General features: G+C 60.6%; 4 protein-coding genes across 4 annotated transcripts; 3 read left to right on the forward strand and 1 right to left on the reverse strand.

Annotated features, from left to right (window-relative positions):
* Nucleotides 1-1,904: 1,904 nt before the first annotated feature.
* Nucleotides 1,905-2,964, forward strand: ColSpa_09583 (uncharacterized protein; the record flags this gene model as incomplete). The annotated part of the gene is made up of 2 exons (XM_049275795.1): nt 1,905-2,122; nt 2,172-2,964. 2 exons carry the CDS (start codon nt 1,905-1,907, stop codon nt 2,962-2,964), a joined length of 1,011 nt encoding a protein of 336 aa, XP_049131752.1.
* Nucleotides 2,965-3,280: 316 nt separating this feature from the next.
* ColSpa_09584 (uncharacterized protein) lies at nt 3,281-4,318 on the forward strand (the record flags this gene model as incomplete). The annotated part of the gene is made up of 3 exons (XM_049275796.1): nt 3,281-3,666; nt 3,687-4,019; nt 4,075-4,318. 3 exons carry the CDS (start codon nt 3,281-3,283, stop codon nt 4,316-4,318), a joined length of 963 nt encoding a protein of 320 aa, XP_049131753.1.
* Nucleotides 4,319-10,345: 6,027 nt separating this feature from the next.
* On the forward strand, nt 10,346-11,635 carry ColSpa_09585 (putative serine/threonine-protein kinase; the record flags this gene model as incomplete). Its single annotated transcript, XM_049275797.1, has 2 exons — nt 10,346-10,361; nt 10,629-11,635. 2 exons carry the CDS (start codon nt 10,346-10,348, stop codon nt 11,633-11,635), a joined length of 1,023 nt encoding a protein of 340 aa, XP_049131754.1.
* A 726-nt stretch (nt 11,636-12,361) lies between these two features.
* Nucleotides 12,362-14,185, reverse strand: ColSpa_09586 (putative secreted lipase; the record flags this gene model as incomplete). The annotated part of the gene is made up of 3 exons (XM_049275798.1): nt 12,362-13,381; nt 13,507-13,781; nt 13,834-14,185. 3 exons carry the CDS (start codon nt 14,183-14,185, stop codon nt 12,362-12,364), a joined length of 1,647 nt encoding a protein of 548 aa, XP_049131755.1.
* Nucleotides 14,186-14,677: the final 492 nt, after the last annotated feature.

Consider the following 14,677-nt stretch of genomic DNA (forward strand, 5'->3'; position numbering starts at 1 on the left):
CGTTTCGGTTCCATCCCCCCCCCCCCCTTCTTCTTTGTCGACGGCCAAGATTGGGATAACCACAGTGTGAAGCAACGGCGGGCAGGCGGTTGCACGCCGCCTTGGACGCAGCGGATGGCGGGCGACGGACCGTAAGAGGCGGTAATCTATTGCACCGTGTCCTCTAGCGCTGCTGACTGGCACCGTTCACCGTCCCGTTCGTCCAATGATCCAACCTGATGAACCATTCCCCACCCGCTGGAGCTTCCCACAGGCAAGGAGGGGCGCGTTCCTGCAGTAAATCCCTGCGCTAGACGGGGAGGGCCCCTGTAGGACCATGCGTTTGTATCGATTTTAGTGCAACGCTCTCTGGGTGCCACAGGCGGCGTGAGCCAGTCAGCGGGCTTGCGTTCCTGACTTGCGGCTACGGCGAACGGATGGAGGGAATGGATGGTTGGATCTGGACGGATGCAGGTTGCAAAGCCACTGATGATGTTGGCGGTTGCAGACGCAGTGTGGTGGCAGCTGAGACAATGGGACTGAAAATAGCGATGGACCTGGATGAGGTCAGCGGGCGGGGGGGGGGGGGGGGGGGGTTTCGTGGGAAGAAACCAGAAAAGCAGATGGGCGACCGACGACAAGAGGTCGAATTTGTGCTGTGCCCGAACCAGGGGAAAAGTCGCGCCAGCCCCGGCTCATTTGAGGAAATTGCTTTTCATTCGCCCGTTTCCACAAAATGGCCCCTCTCCAACCCCGGTCCGCCCACGGTGCCATCCCAAACTTGACAGGCCCAAGGCACCACCACCCCCCTTTTTTCTCCTCGCTCGTCTCCTCGCGCAGTGGCTCTCCCACCCCCAATCTGCTTTGCTGCTATTGAACTCCATCTGGTCCAATGGCCGCAGTCGCCCTCGCGTCTGGCGGTAGGACGACGACGTGGAGACGCCCACGACGGGCCTAGCTGTGGCAGCCCAGGGCCAGAGCCAGAACCAGCATCCCGCCGTCCGGCAAGGTCCAGGCTCAGGGTCATGGGTCCATGTCAAGGTTCTCGCTCTCTCCTGGGTGCAGGGAGTTCATCAGCGCAACGCAGAGAGCACAGCACGATGGAGAGAGCAAGGTCAAGGTCAAGGCTACGAGTCGTCTGCGCCGTCCCATTGGCCCGTTGTTGCTCAATCTCCTCCTCCCCGTCCGCTCGTTGGCTCGTTTCGCTTTCCCTTGCAGCCTGCTCCTGGTGCTGGCCGCTGGTGTTGTGCTCCGTCTCGTCTCCTCTCGCTCTCACTCTCGCATCTGCCTCTCGCCTCTCTTTTGCTTCCGGTCACCCCCAAAAGGGACTTGCTCTCGTTCTCTTTTCCCTCCCGTCCCTCTCCCACCCCATCGTCGTCGGTCGTTACTCAGATCCTCCATCGGCCAGTGACATACGCCGGCTTTCCACAATCCAAACCACTGCCTGCCAGCAGGCCCGTCACTCTTTTACATCATCTTGGATTGTGTGAATGGGAGCACTGGAGCTAATCGTTTGCCAAACTCAAAAGTCGTTCTTTACCAGCAACACAACACAGCCCAAGACCAATTAAACCCGCCGACTGAATATCCTCGGTGGTCCGTCACTCTTTTTCAGCCCCTCCAGCATCCTGCCCAGGCGTCCGGAATAGTTCACACTTCTCAGCGTATTCGGTTAGAGACCCGCGCACTTCGACCCGTTGCTTTGGTGCTGCCAGACGTATCGCCCGATCCCGTCCCCTCGAAACCCGCCTCGGCTCAAGAAACAACCTCCCGTGTGGCTATGGTGGCATAGTGGTTATACCAATCAGCGAAGGAAGGAGAAACATCTCGAGGTCAACCGTTGACCTCGCCGGAGAGAACAGCGATTGTTACTGGGGAGCTTTGGCAAGACATCGTATCGTCCCGTGGGTTCAAAGACATTCACGATGGCTTCGACGTCTTTCAGCGGCAGTGGCTACGTGATGGGCTCCCGGATCCCCATCCGGGATGTCAACCCCATCGAGTCCAAGCCCATCTCGGCGTCGCCCCTGCGAATCACCTCCCGCATCATCGGAGCGAGAGAAACGTGTACCGGCTCGGCGAGCCAGTGCGAGAAGCCAGTCGACCCGTCCAGTCTGACCCTGCCCATCACCCTCGGAGTCACGTAGGTCCAGGAACGATCCCCAAAGGCGAGTAAGGGCTGACGGTCATAGAATCCCCATTGTTGGCGCGCTTTTTCTCCTGTTCTACTTCCACCGCCGGAACCTCAAGAGACAGGCGCAGGAGGATGCAAACGACCCCAACCGGGGCTTGGACTTTGGCCTGGGCGAAACCCCCATCGACACCGGCGGTAAGAAGCGCAAGAGCATGATGTTCCGCGAGAAGGGCATGGGCGTCGAGACCAAGCACCGCCAGCTGTCCATGGACATGAACCTGTCCAGCCCCTACCTCCTCCCGCCGGGCCTCCAGAGCTCACGTGAGTCTCTCAACTCGCTCGCGAGAACCCTCCACAACGAGGCGGACCCCTACCGCCCTGTCGCCCAGTACGCCAACAGCGATGCCGGCTCCATCTACACCAAGACGACCAGCCGACGCGGCTCCAGCATGACCGGCCGCACCACCATGACGCAGAGCACCCTGCCCCCGAGGCAGAACTCCCTCCCCAGGCCGCCTCCGGCCGCCGCCGATCCCTTCGCCACCCCCAAGTCCAGGTCGGGATCGCCGGTCCTGCCGCCCACCTCGCCCGTCATCGTGTCCCCCACGTCCCCGGTTATCCGGAGCCCGCTCGTCGCCGAGCCCATCATTCCCCAGATCGAGACCGTGCCGTACCCCGATGACAAGAGCGGAAGCTCGCTCCCCCAAATCCCCGACATCCCGGAACCTGCACCAGTCGCTCGCAAGGGACTGCCCAGCAACCCCCGTCCTTCCCCCGACCACCCGACAATTCCTGAGGCTTGGGAGCCAGAAAACACCCCTGCAAGCCAGGCCGACGCCCCGTCGGCCTAGGCCTTGATGACCTGAGCTTCCCTGCTACCTCACACCGCCTCTCACCCCCTGCTGGCGGAGCTTTGCCCTCAAGTCCCCGGCCTCAAAAGGAGGCCGCCCCTTCCACCCTTCCAGCCATTGTTCCAGAGGAAACGAATGCTTATGACCGTTACGACCAAGATCAGGACTACCACGACTTCGACTTTGAAGACAGAGGCCGGTCTCAGAGGCGCTCGGTGGACCTCGACGACAACCGCCAGTCCCGCGCGCTTGGCGTCCCGGCCCAAGACAGCAAGAGGCTCTCTGTCGGCTTCCGTCCCCTGCCCCCGATGAGGTGATGGAGTCGGAGGACCCCGAAGAGCGTGCCAACAGGATCAGGTCCTTCTACAAGGAGTACTTCGATCCTGACAACCCCCACGCCGCCCAGCAGCCCCCGCCGCCCATGCCTCGCGGCCCTCCCCGGGGCCCTCAGGGTGGGCCTCAGTACTACGAGGACTACGACCCGGCCTACTCTGGTGGTCCTCCCGGCGGCGACGCCTACTTTGACCCCGAGACCAACTCGTTCGTCATGCCCTACGCCCAGCCCGTCACTCGTCGTGCCATGACGCCGCCGCCCAACGGTTCCCGCTTCCGCGGCCCGCCCCTCCCCGGGCCATGCACGGATCCATGGGCGGCAGCCGCATGGCCAGCCCCGGTCCCGGTGGAAGGCGACCCCCTCCCCGTGTCGGCTCGGCCATGTCCAGCCGCCTCGGTCCTTCTCGGCGAGGTTCCGACATGTCCAGCCAGTACGCTCCCCGTCCTGGCTCGTCCGTGTCCAACATGACGGCCGGAGGTCGGCCCAAGCCCAAGGGACCGCCCCCTGCCGACCTGACCACCCTGCCCAACCCCTCGAAGCTCAAGGACGACTCCTTCTCCATCCTGAACCCCCTCGACTTCGCTCCTCCCGAGACCTTTGCTGACCGGGCCCGCGGTCGCTCCCAGAGCCCGTCCGGAGAGAGACGCCCGTACGCCCCCAAGGTCCCGGTCCACTCCCCGTTGGTGAGCAGCTTCGAAGAGATGCCTGCCATGCCCAGCCCGTAAGTCGGACGAATCCCCCCCACACATTGACACCATTGCTAACGATTGGGACAGGCACTTGCTGCGCAAATCCGGAACCTTTACCGGTCTGGACTTTGCCCCTCCCCGCAAGTTCAAGGACGCGGACACAATGAGCGACGCCGGCAGCATCCGCAGCAACCGCAGCGGCATCTCGGCCGTTCAGAACGCCGCCCTCCGCAGCGGCGCCGGCCGCGTCAGCCGCCTGCCCGGCGACACCGTCTTCACGACAAACGCGCTCCAGGATCAGCTCAAGCCGCAGTGGGGCATGCGGCCGTGAACGGGAGCCACCGGCACTTTCTTCTAGTTGTTGATATCATTACTTTGATTACCGCGTACTGATACGGCAGCGCCGAATCCACGGTTCACGACTTTGGGGCATCTTCGCACGCGTCGGCATCATCCATGTACATGAATTTGCACGGACAAAACAAAAAGAAGAGGGACCAACCAGCCCATTGGGGGTGGGGGGTTCCTCTTTTTGGAATTCGCATAACGGGTGTTCTTTCTTCTCTCGCATTTAGTAGCGATGTACTGCTAATGTCTTTTTTTTCCGTCAAAAAAAACCACCTTTTGTTCGGGTTGTTTTTTTCTTCTTTCCAAAGTTTCGCTGCGTGGAGTATCCGGGTCACGACTCATCAGTTTATTTTTCTTATTATTGAAACCAAATCCGCGCCGCCCCCGGCTTCGCCCGGGTGGCCTTTGCAGCATATAGAAAAAGGATTGGGGAATCTTGTACCATCCGCCCGCCATCAACAGTTAGATGATGAATACTACAGAAGTAGACTGAGCTTTCGGTCCATGGGACTCGTGAATGGTGATGCTACTGACAAAGACTGGGTGCCGGGCGTGCGACAACGAGGATGCGGCAATCATGGCCGATTAGAACGGACTGTGTTCCCGGCAGACCAGCTCGATGCCAATAGGCTGCAGGTCAGTGATGATGACGATCGTTGGACCGGTCTCGATGGTTCCAGCGATGCCTCTGTCTCTCATCCCGCTTGTCACTAACTTTAACGACTCGTGCTCATTTCGCTCGTTCGCTCGCGGAACCTTTGTATATTGCCCCATACTGTGTGACGGCAGGGACACGTATGACGGGCGGTCGCGAAGGCCTCGCGGAGGGGACTACTCTGGAGGGCGGGCAGCGCGACACCCGGAACCTAGCTCAAAGGTTCGACGACGGCGTTTCCGTGAGAAACACCCGCCGTTCCTTCGACGGGCGCGGACGGTAGGGAGCGACACGTGCGGACACAGCAGCCCCGCGTAAGCGGGCACGGCATCTTGGAAGCTCAAAGGTTCAGACGGTCAGCCAGGCGCCGCGGATGCTTGGTGCGGCACGTGCCCGTCCTGCGGTGATCGTCCCGAGACTTTGGTTGGGGTGCAGGAAACCCTTGACCAGTCTGCCAGCGTTGCCTGTGGCTCGTTAGGTTCGCTACCGTACTTCGCAGCATGGTCTCGTGTCCAAAAAGGCAGAGCTGCAGCCCCCGGGGGGATCGTGGGGAGACGAGAGGGCTGCAAACGTCGACAGAGACGAAGTAGACTATGGGCCTCTCGAAAGAGCTTAAAAGCAGAGTTATTTTTACATCGGGTACATGGATGACTTGTGTCGCGCTTGGCCGAGCTTGCAGTCAGTGGCGTCGGCTTGTAGCGCGAGCCAATGGAGGGGGGCTGGGGATGACATTGGGATTTGGCATCTGGGAGGGCACAGCCATGTGCGTGGCGTTTCTGGAAAACGGGCAGCGGTGCGAAGGAGCTCGGGCAAGCTCTTTGCCGGTAAGCTTCAGAGCAAAGCCACTCGAGTGATGTTGAGCTAGCAAAGTGCCACCGAGGCGCATTTCGTGTCCCGAATTCCGCGCCGACAATATGACACATCCAGCGCAGAGCATTGGCTACCGTACGGATCTGGCAGGCAACGCTGAATTCGGATCGTTTTCCAATGCAAGTGTCGCGCTACCTCGCCTCGTGCTGCTGCATGCTTACTGCGTGTTGGCGTGTTGGCGTGAGGAGTTAGTCGGTGTAGACAGGCCGCCACTTTCAGAACGTCAAGAGAGATAAGCATTGCAGGTCAAGACGAGGTAACACGACAGCGAGCCGACTGCTTGGAGACGGCCCGACATGCTGGCACTGCAGTCATCTACTGCAATCCGAACACAGGCAACACAGGAACAACTGGGTTTGGGGCGGAAATAGGGTTTTTTTTCGCCATCGGATTCGGGCCAAGGTCGAGATGATGGGATGATTCGACCCCTGATAGATGTTGCTGCTGTATTTCCAAGGACAGGAGCTATCGGAGTTTCGTTAAGGCTAAGTGGATGTGGAGGGACGTGAGGGGACATGACGTTTTGCTGGCCGGGTTGCCGCTGATCTTTGGCTCTACGGAGGAGGTGCCGAACTGAGAGCACAGTGGTCGCCGTTATGGTATCGGTCCCTGAGACAACACTTGGTAGCGATGCCCGGTTCTTTGCGGATGCCCGGCTGGGATTGGAGAGGATGGACGTCATGTGGAGGTATATGTGCCAACCAAGTGATAATAGCGAGCGGCAGGGAAGGGCAGCTTGTAAGGCAGGCCGTCTATGATGACACATCGGCGGCAGTTGGTCAATGCTCTTCCCATAGCACAAGATGTGAGAAATAAGCGCCGAGGGAGAGACTGAGTGAGAACAAGCGGTTCCCGGTTGCTTCTTGCTGATGGGCCGCGGTGCGATGTCTGATGTTGGATATGGACCCTGCAGCTCGGATGTCTGTACGGTTGCCTTTCGGCGGGGTCTGGATGACAGACGACCCAGCAGACGGATAGACTCAAACTTTGTCTGCCGCACACTCGGAATGGCTGGCGATGGGCGGACAAAGGTGTCATTCGGAAGTGAATAGACTCGGGCCAATTGCACCACTGGCGGAGAAAAAAGCGGCTGTTAGTCAGGCCAAACAACCTTCAGCGAAGGCCGTCCCTCGAAGCACCCGCATGTAAGAACAACCATTGCCAAGCCAGGCCTAGGAAAGTCTGTGTAGACCACATATCGCTGTGCAACATCCGTCTACTGGATCAAGCTTTCATCCAACGAGGGCTGCCGGGAAGGTCGCCGAGAGTTTCCCTGGGGTCCGCTTGGCTCTCGCAGGAGTTTCCATTTCCCTCTGTCGAGCTCAGCTAGGAAGCACTCCAGTGCTTGTTCAGGCGGGCCAAAACCCGTGTCGATCTGACCTGCGGAAGCGCGCAATTGACGCCATACCGCCATCTTCGTGGGAGATCGATGGGACCGCACACAAGATCGATTGTGCGGTACAGCGATCAGCAGACCTGGTTTTTTTTGGGGGGGGATACAAACTGCTCCACAAGCGCTCGCGAGGAGCCACTGCACGAGGCGAATTGCCCAGCTAAGAACGTTGGTCATGGTAGAGCCGACGGGAGGGATAGTCAAAATAAACATCCGCAACGTTTGTTTGTGTGGCCGATGATTGCTGGTGAAACCAATAGATAACGGCGTCGAAGGAAGCACGCTTGGAAATTGGGCGTCATAAGCCAGGAGGGCCTCGTGGTGTTTACGAAATGTCGGTGGCATTCCTAGCGAGACTTGAGTTTGTGGTAGGCATCCCGAGGAACCCAAGACGAGTTAGAATACAGTTGACGGATGGTCCGACAATTTGTGGGCATTTCTTGGGCATTTCTTGGCCTCGAGACTCGGCATTGCGTAGAGTGGTCGCGGACGGGCTGTGATCTTCCCCCCCCACCCTCTCTCACCTTGGGTCCTGGGAGCGAATGATGCGGTCTTCCAGGCTCTAGGCGTGGTGAGCCGGGGAGGCCTGCTAAACAGGCAGGGGAAATGAGCCAGCCTGGAGCCGTCGACCATCACTCTGGATACGAACGCGACGGACAGACCCTTTGGTGTCCCGGGCGAAGCAAGCGAATCCCACTGATGAGGTAGACTTTGACCAGGGCTCCGAAAAGCGAACAAGGCACGGGGGACGTACCTACGTAGGGCAGGCAGTTGGGGTGCCACAGCGGATGCCCGCTCGACGTGAGAAGACGGGTCGTGGTGCCCGTCGTCTGAAGAATCTTGGGAGGGAGATGAAACTTGACTGACATGCTTTGCTTTGAGTTGCTTGCGTGTTTGCCTGGCGTGTCGCGTTTGAGGTGTCGTATCCTGCATTTACGTCCGCGTGTGGTTGATGAGAGTTGGAAATGCGACCAGACTGACGTCCGGCACGTACATCAGATTGGAGATTGCCAGGGGAAGGACTCGACGTCGAACGCCCGGACCCGTGGCTTTGCCCCCTTTGGCCCGTTTGAGCCAGAAGGAAACCCGACAGGTATTCGATGCGATAAATGGAAGGAGCCAGCATTCCCGAGTCCAACGCTGCGGTTGTGTCCTGTTTATGTCCAGTCGAGGTCCTTGTCTCTTGGCATTGCTCTGGCCGGCTCCAAGCCTTTTAGCCTTTCCTCCTGGCCAGGGTCCCTCGAGACTTTGGTGTCCTGGTGAGCCAGAGGAGGCAGCAGCGCTGCCATTCGCAATTTCAGCGGGCATGTGCCGCAACGACTGCGAGATGACTGAGACACGGGGAGATGACGGTTGTTTGGTCCTGAACCCTCGACCTCGAGATCGTCAAAGACCTGGCAGCGGCCTCTGGCCTCAACACACGGTACAGAGTAGCCAGGTAGCAAGTCGGCTTCTTCCGGTCGGGCACTCAGAGGTAGATTGAGAATTCGCTGCAACGTGCCATGCATCGTACGAACCGCAGATCGGCCATTTCTTGGACGGCTTACACTGGGTTCTCCGCCAGGCCCCTGGGGTGCATGGTCAGAGGAGCAGGTTGTGTGCGGGAATCGAGTGCCTGGGCCACAAGGTAGTTGCCGCTCTCAGCTCGATGCCCTGCCACTGCAGCCATGGCCCAACTTGTGCTGAGCCACCACCACACCACTACCATCCGGCAGATTGACAGTGGTCGTCCGGGATGTCAGAAAGGTTCTTGGACGTGCTTTTCTCGGCCAATCTACTGCACCTCTGGCTTTGCGCCTGCATCCGGCTTGTAATGGAGGTGCCTCTCGGGGCTAACTGGACACGAGACAGGCACCCGAACAAGAGACTGTCCCGAGCTGGCCGTCAATCCAAGGCGTACAAGGTGTAAAGGCGTAGCGTCGGAGGACAAGGTGCTGTTGTGCTGCGCTGCGCTGTGCTGTGCTGTGCTGTGCTGTGCTGTACGGTGCTGTACCTGTTGGGGACGGACGGACGACTGGGCAGCTCCACATGCGATCTCACTTGCTCAAAACATACATATTTCCCGCCCTCCTCTGCCGCTCCTTTCGGAGCCTCCCTCCCCTTCCCTCTCCCTCCCTTTCGCTGCCTTCCGTCAATATCCTCCTTCCACCCCCGTCCGGTCCTTTTATCCCCCCCGGGTCCTTCCTCTTTCAATTACCAGCAACATCATCAGTCGACACCCTTCCGAGGATCGCGACTTGCTCCCTGCCATCCTTCTCCTCTTTCCCCTCTTCCCGCTTCTCCTCCCTTCTTTCTCTCCCTCTCTCTCATCATCCCTCCCCCTGACTCTTACACTTATTCTAATCAAATTTTCTGTTGGTTTGTTGCTCCCGCCATCGTCCACCGAGCCCACTTCGTGATTGCGGACCGATAAAACTCGCGCGGCACTACCCCCTCGAATTAGGCCCTGCCAACCGCCGACCCTAACGCCGACCCGCGAAATAGTCAGGAGACGACGGTCCTTTTGGCACCGCCAGGGCCTGACTCAGCCACCCGCGCCAACTAATCGACCGTTCGTCCCGTCTAAGCACCCACGCAACGCCGTTGCTACTGCCTAGACGCGACAGTCCCTTTTCAGTTTTCACCAGAAACACCATCCTCGACGATCCGACGAAACCGCGAAGCGAGGCCTCTTTTTTTTTTTTTTTTTTTTTTTCCTTCGCTGCCGCTGCCACGTGTATTGCCGCGGCGTCTGCTCGACCGCGCTTTTCCAATTCGACGAATCGTTGCTTGCAGGTTCGTGCGGATTGAAACACCGCCCTGCGAGCTGCGTGAGCGAACCGCTCCCATTCGAGGTACGTTGTCCGACGCTGTGCTCCCCAAGTCTTGCCGAGCGCGCACTACGGCACCTCTGCCGATCACCGATTCGCCTCCCAGGCAACCTGCTGCATCTGCTGTGCTCGCTGCACACAAAACCATTGGGTTGCCTGCCTCGGGTTGTGCGTGCATGTCCAATTCATCGTCCCATCTCCCCGACTCGTCGGCTTTCCGTCGTCTCCTGTTCCACGCACTTTGGCGATGCCACCCTTGCTACTCCCTCGCCAGTCACTAACATGGCTCTCCCCCGTAGTCAGTACCCGCCACTTTTGCTGAGACAGGAAAACACAATGTCCAACGTCACGACTCCGGGCACCGACCCGACGACGGCCCCCGTCGCGACTCCCGGGACTACCGCTCCCGCCGAGACCAGCGTCCCTGCCGCTACCACCACTCCGCCAGCCGAAACCACGCAGCAGCCGGCTCCCACAACCGCAGCCGCTCCCACAACCCAGCAAACCACGGAGCCGGCCCCGACTACTCAGGCCCCGGCTCCGACGACCTCGCAAGCACCCGCAGCGACGACTTCGCAACCGCAGAGCCAAGAAGCCCCGACGACGCAAGCACCGACAACGGAGCAGCAGCAGCCTCAGACCACGCTTATCCCGACGACCATCATCATCACGCCCACGGAGGCTGGAGGCAAGACCAGCACCGTCTTCGCCGTCATCACCCAGACCCAGGCCGTGACCCAATCCCCAACCACCGCCAGCTCGTCCGCATCTGCCACGTCCTCGGGCGGTGCCATCAACTCCGGCGGCAGCTCCAAGGGCGGCCTCGGCAACGGCGGCACCATTGCTGTTGCCGTCGTCGTGCCCATCGCCGCCGTCGCCCTGCTCATCCTGGCCGGCCTGTACTTCTGGAGGAAGAGGAAGCAGCGTAAGGATGCCGAGGAGGAGCGTCGTAAGGAGGTTGAAGACTATGCCTACAACCCCAATGCCGATCCCACCATTCCGTCCCTCAACGATGGCGGTTCGTACGAGATGAAGGAGGACGCCGCTTCGTCTGGATACCGTGGCTGGGGATCCACTACTCTTGCCGGATCGACCGGGCGCAAGGCGTCCACGACCATGTCCGGTGGCAACACAGGTGCGACCTACTCCGACACCACTCCACCAACCCGCGAAACTGACACCCATTCAGGAGAGCCCTTGATCAATGACGGCTCGTACTCCCCCGATGGCGAGATCCTCGGCGCCATGGGTCCTTCGGCGGCCTTGAACCGCGGAGCCGGTGTCCAGCGTGGACCCTCCAACGCCTCGTCGTCGTACAGCGCCGGCAACCACTCGGACACCTCTGACGGCATCGGCATGGCGTACAGCGGTAGCACCAGCGCCGGCAACGGCAATGGGTACTACGACCAGTATGCCAACAACCCGTACTCCGAGGGCCCCTACGATCAACGCGCCAACGAACTTCCCGGCCAGCCCGTCATCCGCGACAACCCAGCCCGGCGCAACACCCGGATTGAGAACCCCTCCCACTACCCCCAACAGCAGAACGCGGGCATCTCACAGAACTTTTAAAAAGAAAATACAGAGCCGCACCGCAAAGGTTTTGTTGTTTACCGGTCTGCTGGGGCTCTGTTCCAAAGATACCCCACCATCCCCACCAGGCCAATGGTCTCCAAGTCGAGATCCGAATGCGGCGTTACGGGCTCACGGGTTCATGCCCCACGGCGGCATTTTACTGCCCCGCGAAGCTTCTTTATTAATATCGTCCACTCCGCTGGCTCGTTCGCCGTGCTCTGAAAGGACGCACCGACAGCGCGGGGATTATAATCCGGTTCGACGCACATGATTTATTCGCCATATACATACACCATTTCCAGGGAACCATTTCCGGTGAAAGCCACCAAAGAACGTGCCGCCTCAATCTAATATGGTGTACATAAAGACCGCGAAGGCGCACAGGCGACATAATCTGCTGCTGTCTTTGGACAAGCAAACAAGACTGTCTTGATGGCAGGGGAGCTGCTGCATAAGAAAAGTTTGTGAGGATTTAGTATAGTACTAGGTAGCAAGGAAGTAGGACTAGCCGGGTCGACTCGACCTCGGAGCAAAGTTTCCTAGACACGTCTGAATGAATATTCCTTTGTCAACTACACGCCGTCCCGATGGGTTGTGAATGTTGCGTCGGATGTGCATGCGCTGTGTCGTATAGGGCCGTCTGTCTCCTGGTATAAGACAGTCAACACAAGCTAGCAGTACTGTCCCGTCCATCGGCCACGCGCGTACTCTGCGCGGCCCAAGCTACGGCTTCGTCCCGCCGTCGGCGACCCCCGTGCCCTCGCTCAGCCCGACCCGATCCCACCAGAACCGGAACTGCCGCACCTCGAGCCCCGTCAGCGTCCGCACGCGCGCCACGGTGCCCCTCCGCCGCTCGCCCTTCCTCCCCATGAACTCGTCGTTGCCCTCGCCAAACACGAGGATCTTCCCGCGCGTCTCGTCCGGGTCCGCCGGGTCCGGGACCGAATCCCCCGCGCTGTCGTCGCCAAAGGGGGTGACGAAGCGCGGCCAGGCGATGCCGCTGGCGTTGGGGAGGGCGTTGGGGCCGTCGGCCGTGGCTGCGAACGACGACCAGTACCCGTGCATCGCGTCCGAGACGGCGAGCAGGCCGGGCGTGCCGTGCGCCGAGAGGACGTCGGTGTCGTGCGTTGCGGCGGGGACATGGTCGCCGTGGTTCGCGGCGGCGAGGTCCGCGTGCGCGGCGTATTCGTACACCCACACGGGGGCGCCCTTGAGGGAGGCAAAGTGCGCCGAGTGGAAGAGCGGCGCGATGTAGCCGTAGTGCCCGTACGCCTGCGCCAGGCGCCGGAACTGGGAGCCGTGGGCCGGGGTCGGCGGCGGAGGGTAGGTTGACGCGGGCGGGTACAGGGACTCGAGGAGCTCGAGGTCCTGCGGGGTGAGGGCGGGAATCAGGGCGGAGAAGAAGTCGGCCAGGGCGGTGGGCGAGGACGCGGTCGCGGGGACGAACATTGTGCCCTCGGAGGTGTTGAAACCAGTCATCAGGGGCGGCGGGCTCGGAAGGGAGGGGGATGCCCAGGTCTTGATGGGCGGGCCCGGGATGACGCTGTCCTCGTTGGCGTCGCCGTCGATGGAGGGTTGGAAGGGCCACTGCACGGTGGGCGCGCACTCGGTCCACGTCGCCACCGAGGCTTGTAGCAGGGTCCGGAGGGGCAAGGCACGCAGGGCGGGAAGGACTTGGGCCGGCGGGTGACTGGGCAAGCTGCGCTTCGTGGCGGGGATGAGTCGGCGAAAGGACGGAGCGCGCTGTGGGAGCGCCCGACTCGACGATGGCGCGATGGAAGAGGGCGCGGGAGGGCGGCGACAGGAGGTGATGGCCGAGCTGGCTGGTGTAAGTGTGCGGTCTATGCAAAGGGGGAGGGTGGACGAACCGAGTGCGCGCCTGCGCTGAACCCCATGACCGTGACGTCCTTGTCGTCGCCGCCAAACGCGGCGATGTTCCGCTGCACCCACTGCAGCAGTGCCCTCTGGTCCAGCAGCCCAGTGTTTGCGACGCCTTCGTCGGCGGCGAGACCGCAGGGCAGGAAACCCAGCGGACCGAGGCGGTAGTTGAAGCTCACGGCGACGAGGTCGCGCTTCGCAAACGCAACAAAGGCCGCCAGGTTTCGGTCCCCTCCGCGTCCAAAGTTAAACGCGCCCCCGTGGACTAGCGCAGCACGCGTTAGTACGTGGCCAAATCGCGGGGGCATGCAACTCACAGTACACGAGCACGGGCAGCTTCCTCTGCGCCGCCGCGTCCTGGACGCCCTTGGTCTCGCCTGCCGTCGCCGGGCGGAAGATGTTGGCATTGAGGCACTGCTCGTCAGACGGGAATGAGGGGTCGGCCGTCGGGCACACTGGGCCGTAGTCCGAGGCGTCAAAGGTGTCCCCCGAAGCCCCGGGCAGTACCGCACGCCGCAGACGTTCGCACTTTGCATACGTCACGCCGAGAAACGCCTCGACGGCGCGCGGGAACTCGGGCTCCACGCGCGTTGTGCCGATGTACGTCCCCTGGTTCAGACGCACTGTGGGCCGCTGGTCCCGGGTCGGGCTCGAGACGGGGGGACTCATTCTCTGATGCGCCGGAGAAGTGCTTAGTGGAGTGCAGCGCGACAGGGTGTCCTACTTGAGCGACTAGATGATGCCTTGGGTCGTCCTGTAGTTCCCGTCGGCGCGAGATGCGAGTGCTTTGTATTGCTGTCGATGCAGGGTAGAAGTTAGCGCCAGGCCCATTCAGTCGGATGTCGTTGCTGTGCTCCGCTAGCGCCGGAACACTAGCCGGCCATGCGGCCCCGCGCTTTCTCCACGACACGGCCGGAGCGCTCAGTGTCTCAGACGAGCGGTAAGACACAAGAAACAGTCGTGTGGGCATCTTCTTGTGCTCAAGATTTCACCGATATAGCGTTTACGCAGATTACGAAAATGGACAGCTTCTTTGTTGAGTGTAAAAGCCTAAAACAACATCAAACAGCAAAGACACCCAACTGGGTGCCCGTGAGCCGGACGGCTCCTAAAACCCTAAAGACCAAAACCTGTAAACGGCATGCGCCTGCTCCTCGCCGT

Source organism: Colletotrichum spaethianum, assembly GCF_022836535.1.
Source record: "Colletotrichum spaethianum MAFF 239500 DNA, contig29, whole genome shotgun sequence".
Lineage (NCBI taxonomy): Eukaryota > Fungi > Ascomycota > Sordariomycetes > Glomerellales > Glomerellaceae > Colletotrichum > Colletotrichum spaethianum.